The sequence below is a fragment of the Leuciscus leuciscus genome (genome assembly GCF_965113295.1).
Source record: "Leuciscus leuciscus genome assembly, chromosome: 3".
NCBI classification, from domain to species: Eukaryota; Metazoa; Chordata; class Actinopteri; order Cypriniformes; family Leuciscidae; genus Leuciscus; species Leuciscus leuciscus.
The window spans coordinates 37,442,077-37,467,627 of NC_138727.1; the positions used below are offsets into that span (position 1 = coordinate 37,442,077).

The following is a 25,551-nucleotide window of genomic DNA, read 5'->3' on the forward strand; positions in this document are numbered from 1 at the left end:
GCGCACTTGACACTGCGTCATCGCGCACGGCGGCCTCAGCGCAGACCTTTAGCGCATCTGGATAGCCCATTCATTCGGCTACACATTAAAAGGATGAATGCGATTTTAATGAGATTTCGGGGTCTTTGACTAAAAAAAATGCCGTTCTTGTACTTTTTCTCAAACAAATCGCACAGAAGACAAAAAAGAAAACTATATTTAAAGAATAAAATTATAAGCCATCTACATGACATACTAATCTGTGCTAAAATTAGCGACAGGAGCGCCGCGCATGGCAAGCATGTTACCATCCAAACCTTATGTCAAAAACATGTATAATGCACTATATATATATATATATATATATATATAGTTATTTTTATTAGTGATACAAATAAATAATATTCATAATTGTTAAAAAATAATTTCAAAGTCTATTTTAAAAGTCTTTTTATATATCTATCTATATGGAGAATCTATCAATTATGAATATTATTTATTTGTATAATTAATAATATTTTATTATTATTTAATTATTAATATTCATATTTTAATATGTCCATTTATCCATCCATCCATTGGTAGATAGACAGATAGATAGATCATTATTTTGGGGGGATTTTAGTTTTTATGAATATTATTACTTTTAACAATACCATTTAACAATAGTATTTTTATATTAATACTTCTTACTAAATATTAATATAATCTGATATTATAATGTATTGCCCTATTAATATTTGCAAACACTAAATGGTTTAAATAATTAAAATATGCTAATTATATCTGCAGTACTAGAATCTCTGCCCAATCCTTTACATTTATTTAATTTCATCATAGAATTAATAGCAGCGTTTGTGTTTTTCATATCAATCTTAATAATCTATCTCTACATTTGTGGAAAAAGCGTGACTGTGCAGAAGACAACTTTAAAATGAATGTCCATGGTTTTTGAAACAAACGACACATAATGTTTATATCTGACTTAATTTTTATTCACATTACTGAAAGCACACCTTCACACAATCTATGAATCTTCCCAGCAACATCAGCGCTCATTGAACGAGTTCTCATGAACGCCGCCACCAGCACTGCGGCTTCATTTGGACAGTATTTGCTGCCATTGAGAGCTGATATAAACTCGTTCACCGTCTCTGGAGGAAGCCAGTCTTCAGGGATTTCCACCGCACATTTTTCTACAGTACCACTTTTGATGTCCATGTCAAGCTTAATATTCACATCATCTACCACTAAAGATGTGCAAACGCTGAATTTTGGAGTTTTGCCATAAATCCACTCCCACATTTGAATATCATTTGTCATCTTATGAATGCCAGGCATAAGAGCTTCATGAGCAGGGTCAACTGTGATGACTGGACTGTCAAAGCCAAATTCATTATTGAACTGGGAAGCAATAGCCTCCATGATAGTGTCGGCGTCCAGAGTGGGATCCACATCCGAAAGGTTCTTGACAGGGGAAGGAACGCTTAGGGTGGCATTGCTCCTGATGACTTCGGAAGTGTTACTCTTCAGAACCGAGGACAATATTGAACGATCCACAGAACACAGCAATGTACAGTGATGATAAGCAGAGGTTCTGCCTAATTTCGCAGCAGTGCCTGAAATCTTGTGATGCCCATTCAACAAAATATCAAATCTGTCTGTTGCAGTGACATCTAGATCGGGTCTGAGTGCTTTCAATGCACTGGTAACGACTTTGAGATTTCTGTGACGGTCGTATTTCTTCTTGGAGGTGAAGAAGGTCATGTTGATGTTCCCAAAATCATGGAAAACCGTCCCACCTCCACTGCGACGTCTCGCTAGCGGGATCCCCAAGCGCCTCATCAGGGGAAGGTTACACTCCTGCCAGGGGTTTTGATGTCTGCCTATGACCACCACTGGGGAATTTCTCCATAATAACAATATGCTTCTGTTTTGCAGGTCAACGTGATCGTGAATCCAGTCTTCTAAGGCTAGGTTCTCAAATATGCCAGCTGACGCAGATTTTAGGATGATACCAGCTTTTCCCATCTCATCGAAGTAGGTGGACAAAGTGCTTTTGAGGCGAGCTGACCCAGAGAGGACACATGCCCTATTTGACAGTCTCAAAATCATCGCTAATCCCTCGAAATGTTGGTAAGGCTCGAATACATCACATATTATTTGATTCTGAGGTGTATAGCGAATACTTTCGAGACAATGTCGCACCTCAAAAACAAATCTGTACAGTTTACGTACCGCTTATTCCCATGCCTGCAGTTCACATTGACAACCGGGTCAACAGGATCACATCTCCTGGCAAGTCATAATAAAAGTCCTGCACGACATAATTGAATTATACAAAATTAGAATATTAAATGTTTGTAATGTTAAGTAAATAATAACAATATTTCAATAATAATATAAACGCTTAATCGGGTAATGTCTTAATAATTTAATCACAAAAAAAATTATTCGTGACGGACTTTTATTTTGACATGTTGTTCTAGAGGCAGGCGTTTGATTTCGTGTTGCACAAAGTTGGCCAAATGTTTTAGGAGGTTGTATTTTTTCGAGTTTTGTTTATAATTATTAAAATTTTAACAAACAGAGGATACAATAACACACAACGAATCTTTCAGACAACAAGTTATGTCTCAATATTCAACAAGTGAAAATATATAAAGAAGCCTAATTATCCTATTGAAAAATATTTCTCAAGAAATGTAAAAAAAAAAAAAAAGAAAAGAGAAAAAAGAAGAAAAGATAAAGAAAAAGGGGGAGGGGCACAATAAATAAAATAATTAATAAATTAATAAAAGCATATTCCGAAAGAATATTAAACTTGACACAAATTCTGGATGTTTTTTTTATAGCTTTCTTATTAATAGACATTGTGATTGTATAAAATACAAATGTAACTCTTGTTGGAAGATGTTAAAGCGGGATTTACTTTTTGTATATTTACATGCATGGATATAAACTTTCCAATTAATAAAAGAAGGTTTATGCAAAAACTTGCTTTGATTAGATTATTCTCATTAATATAAAACCCAAAAGAATGTGTATATAAGACATGGAAAAATCACAAAAGTTGTTGCTGTATTTTATTTCCACCAAACATGAAACCACTGCCTCACTTTACCTAAAAATTATAATTTTTTTAAACTTCTGAAGAAGAATTGGAACTAAGTAGCCTATTGAAAACGCTTATAATTATTATTTTGATACGCTTTAAGATCACAAAACTTTTTTTTTTTTACCATGAAAAAGCTTTTTACCATAATATTCTTTATAGCTGAATTGAAATTGATTAATATCATCATCATCATCATTTTTTCTGTCTAAATGAATCTGTGTGCGTGCTTTTGTTCACACTTGGTGTTTGTCGCACTGTGGGAAGAGTCTGTATATTTAAAGACCACTAGGTGGTATTAGATAATTCCGAATGCATAATTCAGTTTGACAGCTGTAATTTGATCAGTACAAGATCCATGTTACTCTTCTCAAAGTAGTTAATGATTAAGATTCAGAATGAGATGAGGACATTACTAAATTCAATCAGAAAGAAAGCATTTTGATAAATAGGGTGCATTTTGATCAGTTGATCAAGCTCACCAGTGTCCTAATGTAATCTGACTTATTCAGAGAATTTGATCTTCCTTGAAACAAACTGCACTTATCTAAATTCTGTTCCTGTCATAGATCAGAGTTAGTGATATGTACCTGAAATTTAGATTTAGCTTTGATAATGCTTGATTAAATGGTAGCCTATAGCTATTTTGACCGGAGGCATTTACTTCACAATAAGGTATATTCAAACATTACAACTTTTAGTTATAATTGAATTTTAGTTAATCATATATATATATATGTATATTTTATTATTATTATTATTATTTTTCAAAAGATGACTCGATAAGTCATGCAGAATGTTCTATGTAGTAAAAAAATCTGCAAATAATTTAAAAGTTAACAATCAGTTAATCATTTTTTATATTTTCTTTTTAAGTGTTTCTGTTAAGGTTAAATCATTAAAACTATCAAGTAAATTTTATGTTGGAGTAAGCTGAAGACTAAAAACGTTTTTGTAAATAACAATGTGGGAGTGAATCGGTGAAAGTCAATTCTCTGAAATCTGATTGGTCAGCTTCTCATCTCTGATTGGCTGTTGCACTGACTGAGTTGAATCTACGCAGAGCTCTGAGCGGATGCTTCCGGTATGACCGTTGTTTGACAGATCGGGACGGACCGTCGCTTTCAGGTAGGGTTATCAACGACACACCATGTACAGTTTTACTGGTCATCCGGATTATGTGACAGCACGTTTTATATCTAGTGTAAGTTTATTGTGTGTGTGTGTGTGCCGTGAGAGTTTCCCGGTTGAGGTCGCAGACGGTGCTGTGTGTTGATCTGCTGAGGTCACCGCACAGCATCACCGCCAACTGCAGCCCGATGGACGGATCACTTTACAACACTGAATGCAGAGAAAAAACATCAAGACATGACGATTTAGTCATGGGTTTCAATAACGGGCAGATCTGCAATCACTTTCTTAAATGCATGCGTTTAGCTTCAGTGTAACGTACTGCCATCCAGGGCTTGTTTGCTGACATGTTTTAACCCGTGATCAGCTGATGAGACCATTCGTGTGATGATGCTGTTTCATTATTCCTACAACTGATGACATGTTCTGCTTTTCATATGACATGGGAATGAGCATAAATGATGTCTCGTGGACCCTGACTTCTTCTCAGGTATAATGTGGCCTATATAGCATGTGATAGACTTTGGGCAGTGGAAGACACAGACCTCTTTGCTTGACCAGCCCGCTTCATCTGTGGCTGACACTTTTAATGAATATGGTACACTTGAGTGTCCCATTACTGAGCAAAGGTGCTACTTCCATTAGCTATCCGGTGTTTACTTTTAGGTAAGTTAGACAAACTATTAATACATTTAATGTAGTATGAAAATAGTATGAAAAGTAGCTTGTTTTAAACACGTCAAATTGTGATTTGTGGTCCATCCTTCCTTAGAGGTCTTGACTGTCTTTACTGTATCTGATAATTAAAACAATAAAAAATCATAATTTTAATATAATAATATGCTGAATTGAGGTTTAATAAATGTAGTAAAACACAACCTCTTTTTGTCATGCTAGCCAAGTAGAGCAAAAAACATATATATATTTATGTACAGTACCAGTCAAAAGTTTGGAAATATTACTATTTTTAATGTTTTTGAAAGAAGTCTCTTATGCTCATCAAGCCTGCATTTATTTGATCAAAAATACAGAAAAAAACAGTAATATTGTCAAATATTATTACAATTGAAAATAATGATTTTCTATTTTAATACACTTTAAAATACAATTTATTTCTGTGATGCAGATCTGGATTTTCATCTACAGTTTCTAGTGTCACAGAAGTGTCAGAAATCATTCTAATATGCAGATTTATTATCAATGTTGGAAACAGTTGTGCTGCTTAATATTTTTTTTATAACCTTTGATACTTTTTTCAGGATTCTTTGATGAATAAAAAAGTTTAAAAAAGAACAGCATTTATTTAAAATCAAAATCTTTTGTAACAATTTAAACTACCGGTCAAAAGTATGGGGTCAGTAATAAAAAAATAAAAAAAATTAATTGCCATGTATCAGTTATTTATGTATTTTATACATTTGATCTATATTCTGTGTGTTTATTTAATGTGTACTGCTAGAACAACACCATTGTAAACTGTATACAGACATTTCCCAAATTTTAGGTTATAAAAATTAGTGATGCACTGAAATAAATTTTTTATCGAAACGCCAAAACTGAAATTAAATTTAGCTGAAAGTACTGAAAATAAAGTTTGGATCATTAAATTTAAGTGCATTCAGGTGAGTTTAATTCAACTCTGTATGCTGTTCTGGTGTCATTATCTCAGGTGATAAATTAAAACAGTTGTCACAAAGTTCTTCAGCTGCAAGCCGCTTCTTAATATTTCAGACAAACAAACTTTACGTATTGCTACTCTATTTTTTTTCTTTTTTTTAAGTGCATCCACAGGGCTGACGTGTTTACCTGTTGTAACGTGTCGTAGTGCGGACATAATATATGCAGACACGGTCAAAACGGTCTGTGAAGCACTAATAATTTCATTGTCAGAGAAATTTCTATTTTTGACAAAGTTAATAAAAATACTTTAATAATTTGTGTTAGTACTAAACAGTAAACATACAAATTTCAAATCCACTCGATGTTAACTGGCAACATTGTCTGAATTAAGCACCTCCTTTCACTGACCATTTGTTGAAAATCTTTTTTTTTTTTTTTTTTAAGCGTTTCGGCCCTATTTTGTACTGTATTCATGAAAGGTGTCAGCAATTGTTTCCATCAAAGTCCTGCTTGAGTTTATGCATGAGTTGTCTTTGTCGCAGCAGCATCTGTATGCATAACATTTGAAATCAATGTTCACAGTGTGTTGTTTAGGCTGTTGGTCACACTTGACCGTTGAACATGTCTAAGTGTGGCTTAGTTTGTTTCTTATTGAATCGTTGTGTGTTGTATTTGTCAGTTGGGGGCTTTGAAACAAAACTGTGTCTGTAAGTGTGTGTGTGTGTGTGTGTGTGTGTGTGTGTGTGTGCCCATCTTTTCTTGTTCTCTCATGCTTAAGGGTGCATACTAAGGGCATTGTTAACTGAGGACAATGGCCATTAGAAGGTTCCCATTAGTGAGTAACGAATACATGCATTTCAGCTTTTCTTTCTTTTTCCCCTGTCATTATTGCCCTGTGGTTTCCATTTACTTTCTTATTATTCTATAGTGTGTTATTGTGTGTTATTGAATGTCAGATTTTCAAAGCTATCTCTGTCTATAATCAATCTGAATGTGATACAGTCGCCTCTTTTATCTGTATAAGCCGTAAATCTCTGATAGATGCACCGTAAAAAAATTAAAATTACAGGAAAAATGGTTTCCAGAATAATTGTTAAAAATGTTAAACACATGTGAACAACCTGTACATTTTACAATTTAATTTAAATTGTAATTTACACAACAAAAAAAAAAAAGGTAAATCTAACAGCTCTTTTCTGCTGAATTAGCAAGGCCATGCTGCTACTAAAATCTGTTTTTGGCCTTTACCATATACTGACACAGGGATGTGATTTATCTGTATTTAGATCCATTATTATTACGGATTTTCATATTTTCCGATGACCCAATGTGAATCGCGTAAATCCGAGGGAAAAAAATGGTTGTGGGGGCAAGGGGGTTTCTGGTTACTGTATGATGAAATCGTGAAATGGCCAAATAAACTGCAAAGTGTTACTTTTTCTGATGTTTATTTCATGCACGGATTGCTTCTGACAGAGCTGCATGTTAACCAGTGTTCAAAGGGCCAAATGCAAGTAAGAATCTGCGTTGAAATGGTGTTACTCGTCAGTTGTCTGGTAACTTTTTATGAATTTTGACAATGCATGGTTGTGAGAATGTCATGTGGCTTAATGCGATCATCAAATTGCGACGGTTGTGATGTCGTTAAATAAATATAGTCTGACACGCTGCATGTTTCATTGTAAAGCACAACACTATCAGGTTTTCCTTCTTCTTTTTTGCTTTAGCTGATCACATCCACCATAATCACACAGGGGCTAAAGAGAAAGACATGATAAATCGAAGTTCATCACAAGCAGCTTTTCCACAAGCTGAGAGAATAGAGATGACATGCACACAAATACATTCATGACACTAAAATAATGCAATAAAACTTCATTTAACAAGATGTAACAGAACATACAGGAATAAGATGTAACATGAAACCCTTATGTACATAATTGAAAAAAAGAAGAAACATAATTATTAAAATGTGACGTGTTAAGGCCCTTTCACACCAAGAACGATAACTATAAATATAACTGTAATGTTAACTATATTAGCGTCCACACCATGGACGACATCTTTCTATTTATAACACGCTGCAGTTTTGTCGTTTGCCGCTTTAAATGCTCGAGCTCTTTAAAGCAGGATGGATTCTGATTTGCTTTCATTGTTTTTATCGTTCATCAGCTTGGAAAAAATCCTGCTTTTAAGTCTCCTACAGTGAAAATTACATACATTTACAGTCATCTCCAGTCATTACCAGTGCGCTTTATACACGCTCACAGTCAGATATGGATATGTGGATGAATCCCTTGATGTCTGCTGTGATCTCAGTAATCTGATCCTCTGTCCACCCCCATTGTGTTCAGTTGTTTGCCTCCAGACACTGTGATGACATCACTGAATGGCTTTAGATGGACTTTAGATGCTCAGTATTTTATTTTATTTGTTTTTTGGTGTGGATGGGAGATGCAAGTAAACATGCAATTTTGTTGAAGGTTTGGATTTTGCCTCAGTCTCACGCTATAAACGTGCTCATGTGTGTAATGAATGTGAAGGGCTTTTATTGTATGCTGCAAAGGTCAGCAAAATCAGCGAGCGTGTGGTTCAGTGCACATGCAGTCTGCTTGTGCAACCCTGGATGTGAAAGGAACTAGTGAAGATGGGGTTATGGTGGGTATAGAGGAAGATCATGAGAATTAAATCATGCTGTAGTTAGGCCAGATGGATGTGTGTGTGTGTTTGGGTGTCTGTTAGGGATGATGACGTCAGCTTGGGGAGTTTCCTCTGCTGATTGTGATCATTGGCAGACCTGTTTTTCAGCCCTGTTTACATTAACATTACTATTATTAAAACAATATTTAAATTTTTTTAAATACTGGTTTATTTGTTTTTGTGCATGTGTGTGAAACACAATAAGGGATTGAATGTTATAATAAGCATTATATTTATTATAATTAAGTGTTATTTTAGTATTATTTGTATGCTATTATAGTATTTATTCATATTTTTTTTTTAAATTTCTATTTCTATTTAGCTTTCATTTATTTTTATTCCAGTTTTAGTTTTAGTATTATTATTTTTTACTGTAACCTAAACGTATTTTATTTCTGTTACAAATATACAAATGATCACAGAAGTACTGGGATAAAAGTTTATAGTTCGGATAGAAACAAAAGCAAATCCCCTTTTGAAAGTAACTTGACGCTTCAAATAACGATTGTATCGATTGCATCATTACACCAGTAGGTGGAGACAAGTGACTGTTAAAAATGTATTTGTCATTGAATCATTCATTCAAGAGTTTCGTTCAAAAACGCTGATTCATCCAGTAATGAAACATGTGAAGTCTTTATGAGTGAGTCATTGAATCTTTTATTTTATTTTTTATAATTCATTCAAATTAAAGGGATGGTTCGGAGTAATTTCAACCTAGGGTCCTTTGCACCATGACCTCAAGCCAAACACCCCCCAGAAGCCTCTTTTCCCTTGGTCGAACATTATTAAAGTTAGAGCTTATTTAGAGAAATCAGCCGGATGGCTTAGTGCAGGCGCTAATGGATCCAAGGTTGTATCTCGTAAATTACCCCACTAATAATGCCCAGAATGGTACCAAACTTCTACAGTAGTACAAATAGGTTCTGCACTCATAAAACAAGGCATTGGAAAGTTTGTAAGTACATCAGGAGTTTATTTAAATAACACTTGCCTGGCGGCTCATGCTACCGCTAACCCGGACGTCAAGGTCACTTCCGTGATTTGGGAAAAGCCCGTAAAAGTGTTGGATGTAGTGTAACGTGCATTTTTTTTTATTGTTTTTAAATAATAGTGTTGACAACTCAGTGTTAACTAATAATTCTGGTTCTACCAACAAAATATTAGTGCATTCCTGGAAATGGGCGTCGTTACACTACATCCTTATGCATCGCTTTCTGCCAGGACTTTAACGTGCTTTTCCCAAATTACGGAAGTGACCTTGATGTCCGGATTATCTATTAATCAAATTGCGTGCCATAACTGTTATTATATTGTGTATTTTAGCATGGCTGAGAAGCTGTATTGACCAATCATCATCCATGATCTGTTTTTTAATCTGGTGCCATTTTCTTTATTTTAGTAATCCATCCGGATGAATATGCATCGACTTGAACTGAATATGTGCATAGAGACCTTTTTTTTCAGCCTGTAGTGATCCTGATTGAATGTGTGATGGTGATCTTTGCATGTTGCATTAAGCCTGTTGTCTTGCTCTATGTTGCAGTGCCTGTTGTTGATGGCCCAGCTGAGCGTTGAGGTAGAATGGGACAGAGCACATCGAGCCCCGAGTCTGCAGAACCTCCAGAGGTGAGCAGCACCACCATAATGCTTTTTCTTATCCACAAATACACAAAACTTTACCTTCTCAGTATGAATTTTTCAGAAGTTTCAATGTGAGTGCAATGGAGTACCTAAATTCTGAGAACAAATTAGACAAATTAGCCCAATTTCCTAAACTCTCTTTGCATGTCTTGGATTGTTGGCAGTTATCTATCAACATCTAACCCAATCTGCTTCCTGTATAAAGGGTGACTATTATGCTTTTCACAATTGTTCCTTGCCATTTTTAGCCCTGTTCATACTTTACTCTGGGTTAGTAATTAAAGCAACACTATGTAGCTTTTCAACCTTCATAATATATTTCCAAGACCCTTGTGATGGTACATCGACTTACAGTAGGTTGAATGACACGTCTGCCATAGCCTGACGGGGTCTGTATCGCTTTTACTGGCACTACGTAACTTCGGGGTTCGGGTAGTAACCCGAGCACAAAAAGAACTACAAAATTCGACTGCTTTACGCCATACGTCACTTCCCCGCCAACCGGCGTTTGTTTTCCGGCTTTCGTGCGTATGTTTTTGTCGTGGCCAAAGCAGCAACGGACAAAAAAAAAAGTCAGAAGTAATGTCTAAACGGCGTGTACAAGTTTGGTAGGAGCTACATTCTTGCAAGTAAATAATACATGATTAGACGGACAAAATTATCTTTTAGGCTAAGTAGCCTAATGACTGCAGGCTGATAGTCATGTTTGTTTATTTATTTTTCTGGTGAAAGTGTCTTGCCTCAGGCTATAATGCAAATCGATTTTTCAACTTGGTAGCTTGATATTATAATATTGAGGATATATGGCTATTACCTACCACACAAACATTGAATTGAATTAGCATTCTGTAAAACAGTAGCCAATAGGCTACTATAATGACGCTGGCTTGTGAGCTACGCGATCTTTTGGCGTTTGAAAAAAATAAAACCCATGAAATTATATTCATATGACATGCTGAAATATATGCCACTGTACCTGGGATGAAGACATTTCACACGCAACGCAGGCAGTCTGCCCAAGACGTGAGAACTCCTTCTGCAGAGTTCGGGGGGTATCGGCTTGTCAACAAATGCACGTGTATCCCCTGGTGTAACTATGGCTACGTTCACACTGCAGGGCTTAATGCTCAATTCAAATTTTTTTGAAAAAATTAGATTTTTTTGCAAGGCCGTTCACATTTCCAATTAAATGCGACCTTTTGTGATCTCCTGTGTGAACGTGAAATGACCCAGAAGTGACCCGCATGCGCAGAAGAGTACTCAACGGTCAACGACGTCACTTGTTGTTTGCGGAAGTAGCTAAACATGGATGTCAACAGTGGAGCTCGTTTAGCGATATTAAAGTTATTTTCCCAACGGAGCCAGCACAATTACAATCTTCTCGTTTTAAGAAGAAAATTAAAAAGAAGGAGGAGAGCAAGGTTTTTGGCCATGGCGTTTTGTGGAGCAGTGGTAGCAACGTCGGTACAGAGAAACGTGTGGGTGCGGAGTTGCAGCCAGGAGTGGTGGGATACTGATGTGAGTGTTACTGTTGTTTATCTTCTCATTCCCGCCTACTTCAACGCAGAATTATGACGTTTGTCGCGTATCAATGATGTGCGGGTCGGATACATGTGACCTGGCCGTTCAGACTGAAGTCGCATTTCAAAAGATCGGATACGTATCGGATTTGGACCACATACCCAAGTGGCCTGGGTCGCATTTGAAAAGATCGGATCTGTGTCGTTCAGACTGTCATGAAAAGATCAGATACAGGTCGCATAGGGGCAAAAAAAATCGGAATTGGGTCGTTTCAGCCTGCAGTGTGAACGTAGCCTTTGACAGATTTTACGACCGCAGTAGAAGACAATACTGTTTCCCAACTGTAGGGGGACCCCGAGAGCAAAAGTTACTTGGTGTTGCTTTAATAGTAAACTTTTGAAAATTTCACACTGTTTGTAAACCATTGGTTAATGTGCCATTTGCATATGCATATAGTTTGTTGGCCTATGGAAAAGTCAATATGTAAATACGCTGTGTAATAAGCGCATGAATATTTTAGAGGTATTTTATGAAAGGTTGTCTGTTGTTAAACAGCTTGCCGTTACATTTTAGTTACACTGTACAGTACACTGTATATTATTTAGTGATGCACCGATCATGATTTTTCATGGCCGATTTTGATACTGGTTGCTGATTTTGCTCTATAACAGGCAAACTGGCCTTAAAAAAAAATCTGTAGCCATTTTAAATTAGGGGCAACCACTGCATTTTAATAATTATCCAAAGAAAGATGCTACACACATGATGTAGCATAAGCAGTTGTATAATTTCAAGATTTAAAGAAAAAACAGAATGGTCTGATTTTAGATTTGTGAAATGATGCTACATAAGACACCTGCACAAAACAAAAAACAGCAGAGGGACCGAATGAAAATGCAAATTCACTCTCTGACAGTAGGTGGCGCTTATGGAACAGCAGCACTTTTTGGGGGTAATGCTGAACACAAAGCAGCTCTGTGCTTATAAACGCTTCTTTATTCGGAGGTAAGGGGAAAAGAAAATGCCATTTTCTGAAGACAATCCGTTCCCTTCAGAGATACATTCATATAAACCCCCACCGCCAATTCAGTATTTATGTTTTTCTTCCAATATTTCGAGCATCGTGAACAGTGAGCTTGCTGTGCCTGGTACAGTATCGGAGTTCTCTTCTTTGCATCCGTTTTCAGCGTGTCCCATCTCTGGCCTGTGTTAACATCCTGTTTACAGACGTCGTAATATTTCCTCACAAATTACATTTTGAGAAATGATTGCAATGTAATTTGTCCAGAATAGAAATAAATCTCTAAAATCTAAAATAAAACTAAAAAACGATTTATGGACGTCGACCAGTACATCTCTAATACTTTTGAATCCACAACTGCTCTGGTGCGAAATTACTAGTATAAAGTGTTTGTCAGTCCTGACTCCTGAGTTAAAAAAGTAGTTTACCATAGTTAAGAATAATGTGAATATCCCTCAAGTTTTGGACTCTTTTTCTTTGCGGAATGTCTTCATTCACACATACAGATAAGCAGCTGCACTGCTTTCCCATCATGCACTTTGCACCTCATTCACGTTCCTTCACAAACCCAACCCCGCTTTCTCCAATCTGTTCACGTGTCGATATCAGCAGCGGTTTAATTTTAAACTTGAACTGTTTTACCACCTTCTTTTCCTTCTCTCATAAATCTTCTTTGTGTAGATCCTTAGCAGCTGTGTTTTGTAGCTGGACAGATTGTCTGCAGCTAATCTGATCATGTGCTTTTTTAGCTCTGTCATGATGGGCAAAGTGAGAGTTTAGAAAATACAACTAGATTCCTGGAGTAGGAATACAGAATTGCACAAATCCATATCTCAGTCCAAAGATTACAAATCGCAAGGGTGCATTTGCTTACGAAACATCACTCTGAATGTTGGCCTATCAAAGCAAGTCCATTAACAGTTTTATTAAGGTGCACTAAGTAATAATAGCCTATTTTCATATCTTAAATTAAAGAAAATAATAGTAATTTTGGAAAATATTATTAAAATTATGTACATTCACTTAAAGGGTTAGGCTAGTTAACCCAAAATGAAAATTCTATCATCAATTACTCACTTTCATGTTGTTCCAAACCCGTAAGACTTTCGTTCATCTTCGAAACACAAATGAAGATGTTTTTAAGGAAATAAGGGATATTTCTGTCCCTCCATTAAAGTCCTCATGTAGTCACTAATTGTATCCCTTAAAACTCATCTTTAATCACCGAAATGACATATTTAAATGTTTTTTCTTGAAAAATAAATTCTTCATGCCTAAAGATAGCTTGAATGTAACTCTACACCCTTGCCTCATTTAGTATATGTGGTTCTATGAATATGCAAATTAGCCCCGCCTCCACTCACTCGCACCAGCTCAGAGATCCACACATTGACGTGATTGGTTACAAGGTAGTTTGTGACATCAGAAACACCAGCGATTTCAAACCGCGTTTTTGAGACTCTTTGGTTCACTGCAGTTTTAAGGAGAAAATACTCAACAATGGTGTTGACTTATTAATTGCACATGGTTTGTCTTAAAGCATATTAAAAACCCCACATAGACAAATAAACAACATTAAAAGCTTGATTTTCACCATAGGGATTTTCTCCAACCAAAAATCTGACGATTCAAAAAGTTTAATCGTAAAATAAATCCTTCCGAAGTCTTCTGAAGAGTGATTTACATGATTCATATGTTTTACATGATTCAATTTTGGCTTTTTTTCACATATAAACATTGATCAGCGAACATACATAGAGCACTCAAATATGATAAACCGACGCTTGACTGTACTTGCTTGACGGGGTTTTTTTACGGGTTTGGACCGACACGAGGTATGACATGAGTCAATTTTTGGGCGAACTATCCCTTTAAGATGATTAGTGCATTAATATCCGTGGCCTAGAAAAGGCTATTTTTATTGTACATGGGGCATTGTACATTGTACTGATGAGATCACACTTCTCACTCACTATATTTCAATAACCCCAAAAAAATGTAGTGCACCTGTAAGACGGCAGATTGTCCTGTAACACAATTGGAGTGACATTTGAGAGAGATTCTAAATTCTGCACACTTTGAAGTCACACATAAGTATGTTTTGATAATGTCAGAGGATGTGTTGACATCCACATGGTTATGTGGTTTCCTAAAGACACCCTGATAAAATCTACCACTTCTGTTTTAAAGTACTTCAACATTTTTGAAGAATGTTGCACTTCTTTACTAAGTTAATTAGCATCATTCTCACTGCAAAAAACTCTCTTCTTCTTTCCCACCCACAAATATGTAAACATCCTTAAACGAAACGTAGAACAACTGCATAAGATATTAAGAATGGTTTATTTTTCTTAGCCCATTGCAAAATACACCCCCCCCCCCCCCCCCCCCGTTTTAAATATAATTCAAGCAAAAATCTGCAAAAATGCTTTACAAGAAAAATCTGCTTAGATGAATTAGCTTCGTAGTATTTTTATCGTAGACAAATTGTCTTGTTTTAATGATGTTCACATATTTTACAGGAGAACAAGACGAAAAATACTTACGAAAATGATTTTCGCAGTGTGTAAGATTCATTATTATTCAGAAGCTAGAAACAGTTCTGCTGTTCACTTCGGATACACTGTGGGCCTTAACAATGCTTTATTGAAAATAAATGAGCCGAGAAAGAGAGAGGGAAGGAATGAGTGTAGAAGAGTGACAGTGTGGGAATGCTTGAAGAAATGACGGCACGAAGGAGAGAGAAGAGAGGTTTACATAATCAAGGGACAGGAAAATACGGTTGTGCTCGAGTAACAAAATGGGATTATCTTGTGCAGATTTCTCTTCCTGTCCCTCACTCTTTCATTATCACTCTCCTCATGAGCCAGATCAAAAGCTAGTCTTTTTTTTCCCTCATGTTCTCACTTTTAACCCCAGTGTTGTGTTCTCATCCGAATCTGGTTATATTAACATCCTGTGTGTTTTACAGCAGGACGGATTTGGAAACATCAAGAGTTTAGTGGAGGATCAGCTGCAGACCAGCATGGTCAGTAAACACGCATTTAACACGATTACACTGAATCATAGTCTTATGCAGGATTGTGCAAATATTTCATCTTTCACTTTGAATTACCAATAAACATGTTATCATACACATGACATATGATGTATTTCCTGAAACCTTATATAATTTTTTTGGTCTGTAAAAAACAAAAAACAAAAAAAACGGATAAATTGGACAGATAAATGTCTTTACTGTCACTGTTGATCAATTTAATGCATCTGGCTTAATAAAAGTACTATTTTTTCTAAAATGTTTTTTGAACAGTATTGTGTAATTATCATTGTGTAATATTAAACTAACTTAAAATTTGAAATCATTATCAATTTTGAATAAGTTAAAATAAATGTAGCCATAATTAATTTTTGTTTAGAATTTTGCCCAACCTTGGTTTAATGACACATATCTCATACTGTTCCTCATACACATATATCTCATACTAAACATCACTCTCTTTCTTTCTGTTCCGCATAGGTGGTGGGAATCATAATCGGCGCTGGAGTCGCCATCCTTCTCATCGCTGTCCTCATATTCTTTGTCCTGCGCAGGATGCAGCTCCGCAGTTAGTTCTCAAAAACGAATTAGTGAAATTTATATTTATTTTTGAACTTTTTTCTCTTTAAAGTGATCGAGTAATCTAGATGTATAGAACAGTCATATCTTATTTATCTTGTTTGTTTGGTGTGTTCTCTCAGAACTCGAGGCTCAGGAAGCCCCGAAGTATCGTTTTCGTAAAAGAGACAAAGTCTTGTTTTACGGGAGGAAGATTATGAGGAAGGTGTCTCAGTCCACCTCCTCACTGGTGGGCTCCACCTCCTCCAGGCCCCGCCTCAAAAAGAAACAGAAGATGCTGAACATTGCCAAAAAGTGAGTTTCTGTAGTGTCTTTATGACGTCAAAACCCAGATGACTAATTCGCCAGTGGTTCCCTCAAGATTGTCCTATGGGATTTTATAATGGGGTTTTTCAATTTATTAGTAAAATGAGGCAAATACACATAACTTGTAATATTTTAATGTTTCGCTCTTCAACGTAAATGACACACACCCATATTGAAACGTTTTTTTTTTTTTTTTTTTACCTATGTTTCTAATAAGAAACTAGATAAGAACGTTTGGTGTGTGAGTGTGTGCATTTTCCATTGTAGAACAAAATGTGTAAGTATCGTCAACTTATATTTACCACAGACCTTATTTTACTCATAAATTGAAAAACCCCATAGGAAAATCTTGAGGTAACCAGTGGCAAATTAGACTTCCGAGTTTTGACGTCATCACCGCACCACACTATTTGGTTATTTGTATCGTCTCAGAAGATTCCCAAGCATCATGTCATGCCTCTATCCTTCAGAATCCTGCGCTTTAAGAAGGAAGTGCCCACTCTGCAGATGAAGGAACCTCCTCCGTCAGTGCTGGAGGCAGATCTCACAGAGTTTGACGTGGCCAACTCTCACCTGCCGTCTGAGGTGCTCTACATGCTCAAGAACGTGCGGTACGCTCCCATTGCGGTCGTTGAGATACATTTGAGTTTTTTCACATAGAAAATGAAATCAGACACTGGATTATAATGTAAAATATGACATATAATGTCTCTGTTTTTCTCTCCCACAGCGTGTTGGGTCACTTTGAGAAGCCATTGTTTCTGGAGCTGTGTAAACACATGGTGTTTCTGCAGTTCCAGCAGGGTGAATATGTCTTCAGACCCGGTCAGCCTGATAGCAGCATATATGTTGTACAGGATGGCAAGCTGGAGTTGTGTCTTACTGGACAGGTGTGTGTATGTGTGTGTGTGTGTCAACACTGTTGTGGCAAAATTAATATAAGGCACTGCAATCTGTATATGTGATTGTTTGCAGGTTTCGTAGAAGGTGCTTGAAGTAATTAGTTTAGATTTTTTTTCCGAAAAAACACAAATACAATCTTTTCATGCGAAATTTACACTGCATCCCGTTTGAAATGGATATTGAGCCATTTCTCATGGCTATGGGTGTGATATTGCACATATATTTCCAAGTAAATGATACAGCTTTCATTCTTCAGGTCAATCATATATTTATGGAAGAAAATTCAGATTGAATGAGGAAAGCGATATCTTTGTCATAGTATCCATTCAATGGTTAAGGTGATTTTGAAATCCTATTCAAATCGCATTTCTGGAATTCCGTTTCAGTCTGACCGCTCTAATCTTTTTAATTGCAGTTTATTTGTACCATTTTGTTTTATTAGTATGTTTTGTATTTATCTATTTACCTTTTTTAGAATTTGAAAGATAATAAAGATATTGTTTGATAAGTGAGATCTCTGATTGTAGTCCTTGAAAACCAAAAAGTCCTTGAATTTCATTTTACAGTATCTGTACGAAACCTGTGTTTTGTGTGTGTGAGTGTGACTCACCCAGTGTTATTTTAGTATAATTGATAGACTATTATATATTTTATTTATATTTTGAATTAGTTCTTATATTTATATTTTCTGTATTCGTTTAAATGTAAAGTTTTAGTAAATTGTTGTTTTTGTCATGCTTATTATTTTTGTTGATATGTCTGTATTTGTATTAATTTTTTATTCAGTTTTAGTTATTTTAATACTTGAAGTTAAACTAAACTAGATTTTCTGTTAACTTTTATTTTATTTCAAATAAAAAAATGTTGGTCCCACTTTATATTAGGTGTCTTTAACTACTACGTACTAACATTTAAATTAATAATTTGATACATTGCACTTATCATACAGGTTTTTACATTGTACTTGTGTTATAAAAAAATTATTTCTGTAATTACAGCTATAATTACACTGTAACATAAGTACATAGTTGTTAAAAACACTTAATATTAAGTGTGACCAACATTTTTTATGATTTTAGTTAACAATAATAATCTCTCTCTCTCTCTCTCTCTCTCTCTCTCTCTCTCTCTCTCTCTCTCTCTCTCTCTCTCTCTCTCTCTCTCTCATTAGGATGGGAAGGATGGAGTGGTCAAAGAGGTTTACCCTGGAGACAGTGTTCACAGTCTACTGAGCATCCTTGATGTCATCACGGTGAGTCACACCCACAATTCCTTTCTCTGTGTAACATAATTATTTTATAAAATGCATTAAATGACCTTTGTCTCTATTTTTCCGTATCCTTTCCTATTCCTGTTTTTTCTTCCCCTTTCCTTTTAAATATTCCCTTAAGAAAGTCAAATAGCAATTTTTGTTAAAAAAAAAAGCACTTTACATGGGAAAAGGCTCACGTGAGATTACATATTCTGGATATTATGCATAATTCAAGGATGAAAGTGCTTTGAACGTTTGTGTGCATGTGTTTGTGATTTCAGGGTCATCAGAGGCCGTATAAAACCGTCTCTGCGAGAGCGGCAGAGGTGTCCACTGTCCTCAGACTGCCTGTTGATGCCTTTCTGTCCATCTTTGAGAAATACCCAGAGAGTCTTGTGCGAGTGGTTCAGGTCTGGCTTTATGAAACCGCTCAGAAGATTCTGTCGTTATCTGTAAGGACACTGGATGTAATTGAGAATATACTTCCTGTTGTGTCATCCCTGCAGATCATCATGGTCCGTCTTCAGAGAGTGACGGTTCTGGCCCTGCACAACTACCTGGGGCTCACAAACGAACTCTTCAGCCATGTGAGTCAACACGCATATACACTCACACACACTTTCTTTCTCATGATTGGCTGTATTATAAGTGTTTTACAGTATCCAAAATATTTTCAGGTATTTTTCATTTCCTTTCTGTCTGCTTTCCTTTAGGAAATGCAGCCTCGTCCCTCTCCTCTCTCTCCTCATCCGACACGCTCCAGTCCCGTGCGACACAGCAAACGCTTTGGCAGTCTCACCGTTCCTGATAAACACCGTGATGCCGCTGTCCAAAATGCTGCTGGTGAGGCATAATATTATCATTATTCACACGTATTTATTTGTAAACATTGTTTTCCCTTACTTTAATGCAAATAAATAATGATATATTACTTATATTCTCTACTGAGAATCAGAATAAGAATCAGAATAATTTTATTTTTTGAAACATACTTTAAAGGGCACCTATTATGACCCTTTTCACAAGATGTAAAATAAGTCTCTGATGTCCCCAGAGTATGTATGTGAAGTTTTAGCTCAAAATACCCAACAGATATTTTTTTACAGCATGTTTAAATTGTCATTTTTTGGGGCTCAGAAAAACGCGTTGTTTTAGTGTGTATCCCTTTAAATGCAAATGAACTGCTGCTGCCGGCCCAGGGGGCGGAGCCTCACGAGCTCGCGCTTCAGTCAGGACAATCTCTTCTGATAATATCAAAACAGAAACTTTCAGTAGCGTGTTCATTTTGACTCGGAGTCGGACAATAATGCCCACAGCGCCAGAGAATATATGCTGTATGGAGATAGAACAGGTATAGTTTAGCTTAATTATGGTTATAACTTATTTGTCATCTGCTTTTATCCACTATTAATACAAGCCTGCTGTAGCAGACCTCGTCCGAATGATGACCAAAATATACTGATGAGTTCAATGAAGTTTATTGTACATCACACAAAAGATGAAGCGTTAGTTTTACTCCAGAGAATCACTGTAAGAACAGCTAAATAAACACAGTATAAGATGTGAGCATTAAAGTCTTATCCATTAACTCTCTCTTTCTCCCTTTCATTATCATGGAACATACACAGCGAAGTACACAAAACACTCGTTACAACTAACAGCAAACAAATATATACACACCTTTTCAGTCTGTGCTTAATAAACTGGTACACTGTAAATCCGTAAAACTATTCGATGAGCTGTCATAAAGTGCGCGCTCTCACTTTCATTTCTGCCGTGGTCAGTAACGTTAGTCCTGTCGCTTCGGAGAGTGTAATCTGGATCACGAACAGTTGGTACAGATCCATCCTCGAGTAAGAACGAGAGTAAATGAAGACTGAAATGTTGATTCTGACATCCAACAACAAAACACCTCAATCGCTTAGGAGACATTCTTGTCTACAGCTGCTCAAGCGTCGAACAATGGCGGACTGTGTCCAGCTCACTCAGGGTGGGTCTATGCTCAAACTGAAGTGTCACTCAACAGTCGTGGGAGGGGCCTGCACAATTCTACGTCACATTGCGCTGAATCTGAGAACAGCTCATTCTGAGACAGTGCTTATGATTTATTGAGATTGTAAAAAAAACACTGGGTGGATTTTTATCATTCTAGGGTGGTTTTGCTCACACACTGCCAACACACATTTATGTTCAAACACCATGTAAAAGTGAATTTTGCATAATAGGTGCCCTTTAAATTATTATAATATTAAAAATATGCCTCACACTAATAGTTCTTCTGAAAATCAGACCACGTGGTAGCGGATTTTTTATTTCATCAATCTTGATAAGCATTGGTTTGTTCATTTGTTTAAGAATCCTTCCCTAATTATGTAAAACACTTTGCAGTGTGAGTCAGGCATAATGTCGCTTATCTAGGTGTTTGTATTGAGCGATATTAGGCCTTTACATTTGTTTAACAGTGAGAGTTTTGATGCACCTCTGTCTGCAGGTGGGGATCATGGGAAGGATGGCGGCACTATACCAACCCTCAGTAGGACCATATCCATGCCAGTTGACATCGCGGGTGGGTGCTTGTGTTTTACAAAGAAATTCTAGGTCAAATATATTAACTTTCTGTTCATCAAAGTATCCTGAAAAACTAAAATATTTAGCAGCACAACTGTTTTCAACATTATTGATATGTTTCTTGAGCAGCAAATCAGAATATTAGAATGATTTCTGAAGGATCATGTGACACTGAAGACTGGAGTAATAATGCTGAAAATTGTGCTTTGACATCACAGGAATAAATCACATTTAAAAAACATTTTTAATAAAAAAACAGTTATTTTAATTGTAAAAGTATGTCACAGTATTACTGTTTTACTGACTAAGTAAATGCAGCCTTGGTGAGCATAAGAGACTTCTTTCAAAAACATTAAAAAAATCTTACTGACCCCACACTTCTGAACGGTAACATACATTATAGAATATATAAAATATAATAATTATATAATTTATACAATTATAATGTATATATAATGTAATTTATATAATATAGAAACATGTATAGAAATGTAAATTGTGTTGTACTTATGTTATGTTGGTGTATGTATACTGTAATGTTATTGCTGACCTTTTCATAAACTCTTGTTGTTGTATATGTGTGTGGTACAGGAATGCAGAAGAGTCTGCGTTCAGATTTCGACATGGCATATGAGAGAGGCCGTATCTCTGTATCTGCCGAAGATGGAGCTCCCACTCCGCCTGCTTTCACACGAGTGAGTTTATTTATTTATTTTATTTTTTAATACGTGTACAACATCAGTCAAAACATATTTTTTTTTAAGTGACATGTTTTGGTTTTTACCCCTTACCCCAACTTAATCAACCATCAAAGTACTCAAATATATACTCAAAAAGTGTGTACATATATATATGTTTGTACATGAATACAATTAAAAAACTTAAAATAATTAAATTGCACAATGTAGAATAAAATGTATTAAACAGCACAGATAAAAGGAACAATTACATAAATACATTGAATAAAGGGTTGGGTCAAAAAAAGAAAAATTGTTTAGACTTCACAGAAATAGCAGGTAACAACAACAGAGAGATATAGGACATATCTGAGTTTTTTCCTCTTTTATATTACACTCTCAGTCAGGGAGAGAAAGAGTTTTCATAAACAAATCATGACGTCCTGAGGCTCTAAATATCACACGTTCATACACATATTTTAACTAATTAACAACATATTTTGTATTACAGTATCGGGAGTCTAATGAGAATCATAATTTAGATAATTGCATCTTTTGATATTAGGTTGAAATGAGCCAGACAAAAAGATTTGAAACATTGAGAGACATGGTGCTTGTTTTCGTTGTGTGTCTCAGGAGCAGCGTGAGAGGAAGGTGACTGTGGACGAGGTTCCTTCAGGTGTGTATTTGTATCCTGAGGAGGAGTCAGGGATGGAGAACATTTTTTGCCCGTTTCAAGGACGACCTAACGCTACAGTGTTCGAGGAGGCCCAGAAGGAGATTCTCAAACTCATGAGGATTGAGGTACATTATATCTGTTTGTGTGGGACAGTCCATTGCCCAGTAAAACGAAGTGTACTTCAGTTTTCTTCTGATTTCTGACGGTCACATCTGTGTCTCTGTTGACACTCTTTCCTCATATGCTCTTTCATCATCAGGACCCTACGCTGCTCAATGGGAGGGTGACGTTTCATCATGCTAAAGCTGGATCTGTGTTAGCCAGACAGGGAGACCAGGTGCTCATCCTCTCTAATCTCCTTTCCTTTCTTCCTCTGCTGCCCAATTTTGTTGGCGAAACTTAGATCTGTTGTATTGAAGAATCAAATGCTTGTATTTCCTTCCACCCTAGGACTACGTTCACACTGTCAGTTCAAGTCCGATTATTTGTGTATCCGATATGAATCTGATCTAAAATATCTGTGTTGGTTTCTATGACAAGTACCTGCACATCAAGAACAACACAACTTTGTTTCTGCAAAGACATCTGACATGTTTATATGTTTTATGTGGGGTGAGAAAGTTACATAATAATACATTTAAAAAATGCAAAATCCAATCAGAGCAGTCAGACTGAAATGGATTTCCAGAAATTAGGTTTGATATAAATTTAGCTTGAAACGGATTTGTAATTTTGCCATTAACACTTGCTAAATATGATCTGATGTACACAAACATCATATTTGGACTGACAGTCTGAACAGTTGATTGGTCAGCTTTATTTAGTTCCACATTATCACTCCATGTATTCTCAGTTTCTTCTTTGTGATCCTGTTTGTTCCTCTTCTCTTCTTTAGGATGTGAGTCTGCATTTTGTCCTCTCTGGCTGTCTTCACGTCTTTCAGAAGATGATCGACAAGCAGGAAGCAGTGTGTCTGTTCGTGACCCAGCCGGGTGAGATGGTAGGTCAGCTGGCTGTACTCACAGGAGAGCCGCTCATCTTCACCATCAAGGCTGAGCGTGACTGCACCTTCCTCAAGATCTCCAAATCCGACTTCTATGAGTGAGTGTTTCCATACAGTCCTGCAGCTGATTTGATCTGTCAGTCTATCGAATGGCACTCAAGCCATTGCAAATCTGGGAGAACTTTATTTTACAGTCCTGTTCTGCATGTACATTGTGTGTACTTATTGTAGTAATGACTACCTGGTAATAACTAAGTACTATTCCTGAACCAACCTCTAAACCTAACCTTGACCTGTGTAGTTACATTACATTACTCAGTCATTTTGTGGGTAAGTACACTGTAAGTACATTGAATGTGCATGTGTAAAATAAACGGCAACCGTGAATCTTATAAGAACAAAGAAGCAGTTTTGTAATATTGTCTGTGTTTGTGCTGCCCCCTGTAGGATCATGCGTGAGCAGCCTAGTGTTGTTCTCAGTGCAGCTCACACCGTGGCTATCCGCATGTCCCCGTTTGTACGACAGATGGATTTTGCCATCGACTGGATGGCTGTTGAAGCTGGACGAGCCCTTTATCGGTACCATCACTCTCTCCTTTAAACTGACCTGAACTGTTATTAAGTTCAGTATAATATTTTTTTTTAGCTGACAACAGTCACAGTGAATAGTGCAAATGTACTTTGTAATTTGTTTTATTAATTAATTAAGTTATTGTTGTGATAATTCAGCTTTTTAATCTTCAGGGGTCCTTGCCCTGAAAAACGTTGAAGACCATTTTTTAAAATAATATCTTAATCCGCAATCAGATTTTTTATGTAAGCGTGCAGGAATTTTATTTTTATTTTTCTATTTGAATATATTTTAAAATGTAATTTATTCCTGTGATGCAAAGCTGGCTTTAAGCATCATTACTCCAGTCTTCAGTGTCACATGATCTTTAAGAAATCATTCTAATATGATTTGCTGCTCAAGAAACATTTCTTATTATTGTCAATGTTGAGAACAGTTGTGCTGCTTAATATATTTGTGGAAACCGTGATGCATTTTGTAGGATTCTTTGATTAATAGAAAGTTCAAAAGAACAGCATTTTTTTTTAAATAGAAACCTTTTGAAACATTATAAATGTCTTTACTGTCACTTTTGATCGATTTAATGCATCGCTACTAAATTAAAGTATTAATTTCATCAGGTCATTACATTTGTTGTGTTCTGTAGGCAGGACGATCAGTCTGACTGCACCTATATTGTGCTGAATGGACGACTGCGTTCCGTCATTCGAAAAGCCAATGGGAAGAAGGAGCTAGTCGGAGAGTACGGACGGGGAGATCTCATCGGAGTTGTGAGTCTAGAGCTCTGACATGAACCCTAGTTTTAGGGTCTTAGCTAGTCTAAACTGGATTTAGGATTGCTAAATTATGGCTAACCCTAAGTTTTGTATATTTCCTCTCAGGTGGAGGCTTTGACACGGCAGCCTCGTGCCACCACGGTCCATGCCGTCAGAGATACCGAGCTGGTGAAGCTTCCAGAAGGAACGCTCAATAATATTAAGAGAAGATATCCACAGGTGGTGACGCGCTTGATCCATCTGCTGGGGCAGAAGATTTTGGGAAACCTCCAACAGCCCCGTGGACCTTTCTCAAGTACGTTTAGCCCAAAAACCAAACGTTAATCAGTCAACTCGCTTCAAAAGCGTCAGTAAAGTTGACCTTAGAGAAGAAACATCATCTTAGGAGAGAAAAGGAGAGGAGTTCTGGTCAGGTCATCATTTTAGATAAAACGAGTAAGCCAATGAACATGAAGCAGAGCTTTTTCGT

At 36.4% G+C, this 25,551-nt stretch overlaps 2 protein-coding genes across 15 annotated transcripts in view; one reads left to right on the forward strand and one right to left on the reverse strand.

Annotated features, from left to right (window-relative positions):
* Positions 1 to 963: 963 nt before the first annotated feature.
* On the reverse strand, positions 964 to 2,250 carry lipt1 (lipoyltransferase 1). The gene has a single exon (XM_082164969.1). The coding sequence runs from the start codon at positions 2,092 to 2,094 to the stop codon at positions 976 to 978; it is 1,119 nt and encodes a 372-aa protein (XP_082021095.1). The 5' UTR covers positions 2,095 to 2,250; the 3' UTR covers positions 964 to 975.
* Positions 2,251 to 4,138: 1,888 nt separating this feature from the next.
* pnpla6 (patatin-like phospholipase domain containing 6) overlaps positions 4,139 to 25,551 on the forward strand; it is a 35,632-nt gene continuing 14,219 nt past the window's right edge. For 12 of the 14 annotated variants that reach the window (XR_014204558.1, XR_014204559.1, XR_014204560.1 and 9 more), the window contains exons 1-19: positions 4,139 to 4,222; positions 10,092 to 10,174; positions 15,703 to 15,759; positions 16,249 to 16,336; positions 16,470 to 16,641; positions 17,124 to 17,264; positions 17,384 to 17,543; positions 18,728 to 18,808; positions 19,090 to 19,218; positions 19,315 to 19,395; positions 19,522 to 19,651; positions 21,300 to 21,374; positions 21,968 to 22,071; positions 22,690 to 22,857; positions 22,992 to 23,069; positions 23,628 to 23,833; positions 24,183 to 24,314; positions 24,953 to 25,076; positions 25,188 to 25,377. Coding sequence is in view for 11 of the 14 variants with exons in the window: in XM_082164696.1 (XP_082020822.1) it covers positions 10,130 to 10,174; positions 15,703 to 15,759; positions 16,249 to 16,336; positions 16,470 to 16,641; positions 17,124 to 17,264; positions 17,384 to 17,543; positions 18,728 to 18,808; positions 19,090 to 19,218; positions 19,315 to 19,395; positions 19,522 to 19,651; positions 21,300 to 21,374; positions 21,968 to 22,071; positions 22,690 to 22,857; positions 22,992 to 23,069; positions 23,628 to 23,833; positions 24,183 to 24,314; positions 24,953 to 25,076; positions 25,188 to 25,377 (2,161 nt within the window). In the remaining 3 variants the exon portion in view is untranslated. The remainder of the gene's footprint in view (positions 4,223 to 10,091; positions 10,175 to 15,702; positions 15,760 to 16,248; positions 16,337 to 16,469; positions 16,642 to 17,123; positions 17,265 to 17,383; positions 17,544 to 18,727; positions 18,809 to 19,089; positions 19,219 to 19,314; positions 19,396 to 19,521; positions 19,652 to 21,299; positions 21,375 to 21,967; positions 22,072 to 22,689; positions 22,858 to 22,991; positions 23,070 to 23,627; positions 23,834 to 24,182; positions 24,315 to 24,952; positions 25,077 to 25,187; positions 25,378 to 25,551) is intronic. The other 2 variants (XM_082164703.1, XM_082164697.1) reach the window with 1 other exon arrangement.

Bases quoted from the DNA above. Each gene is read 5' to 3' on its own strand.
- lipt1 (XM_082164969.1), bottom strand. From the start codon at position 2,094: ATGATTTTGAGACTGTCAAATAGGGCATGTGTCCTCTCTGGGTCAGCT.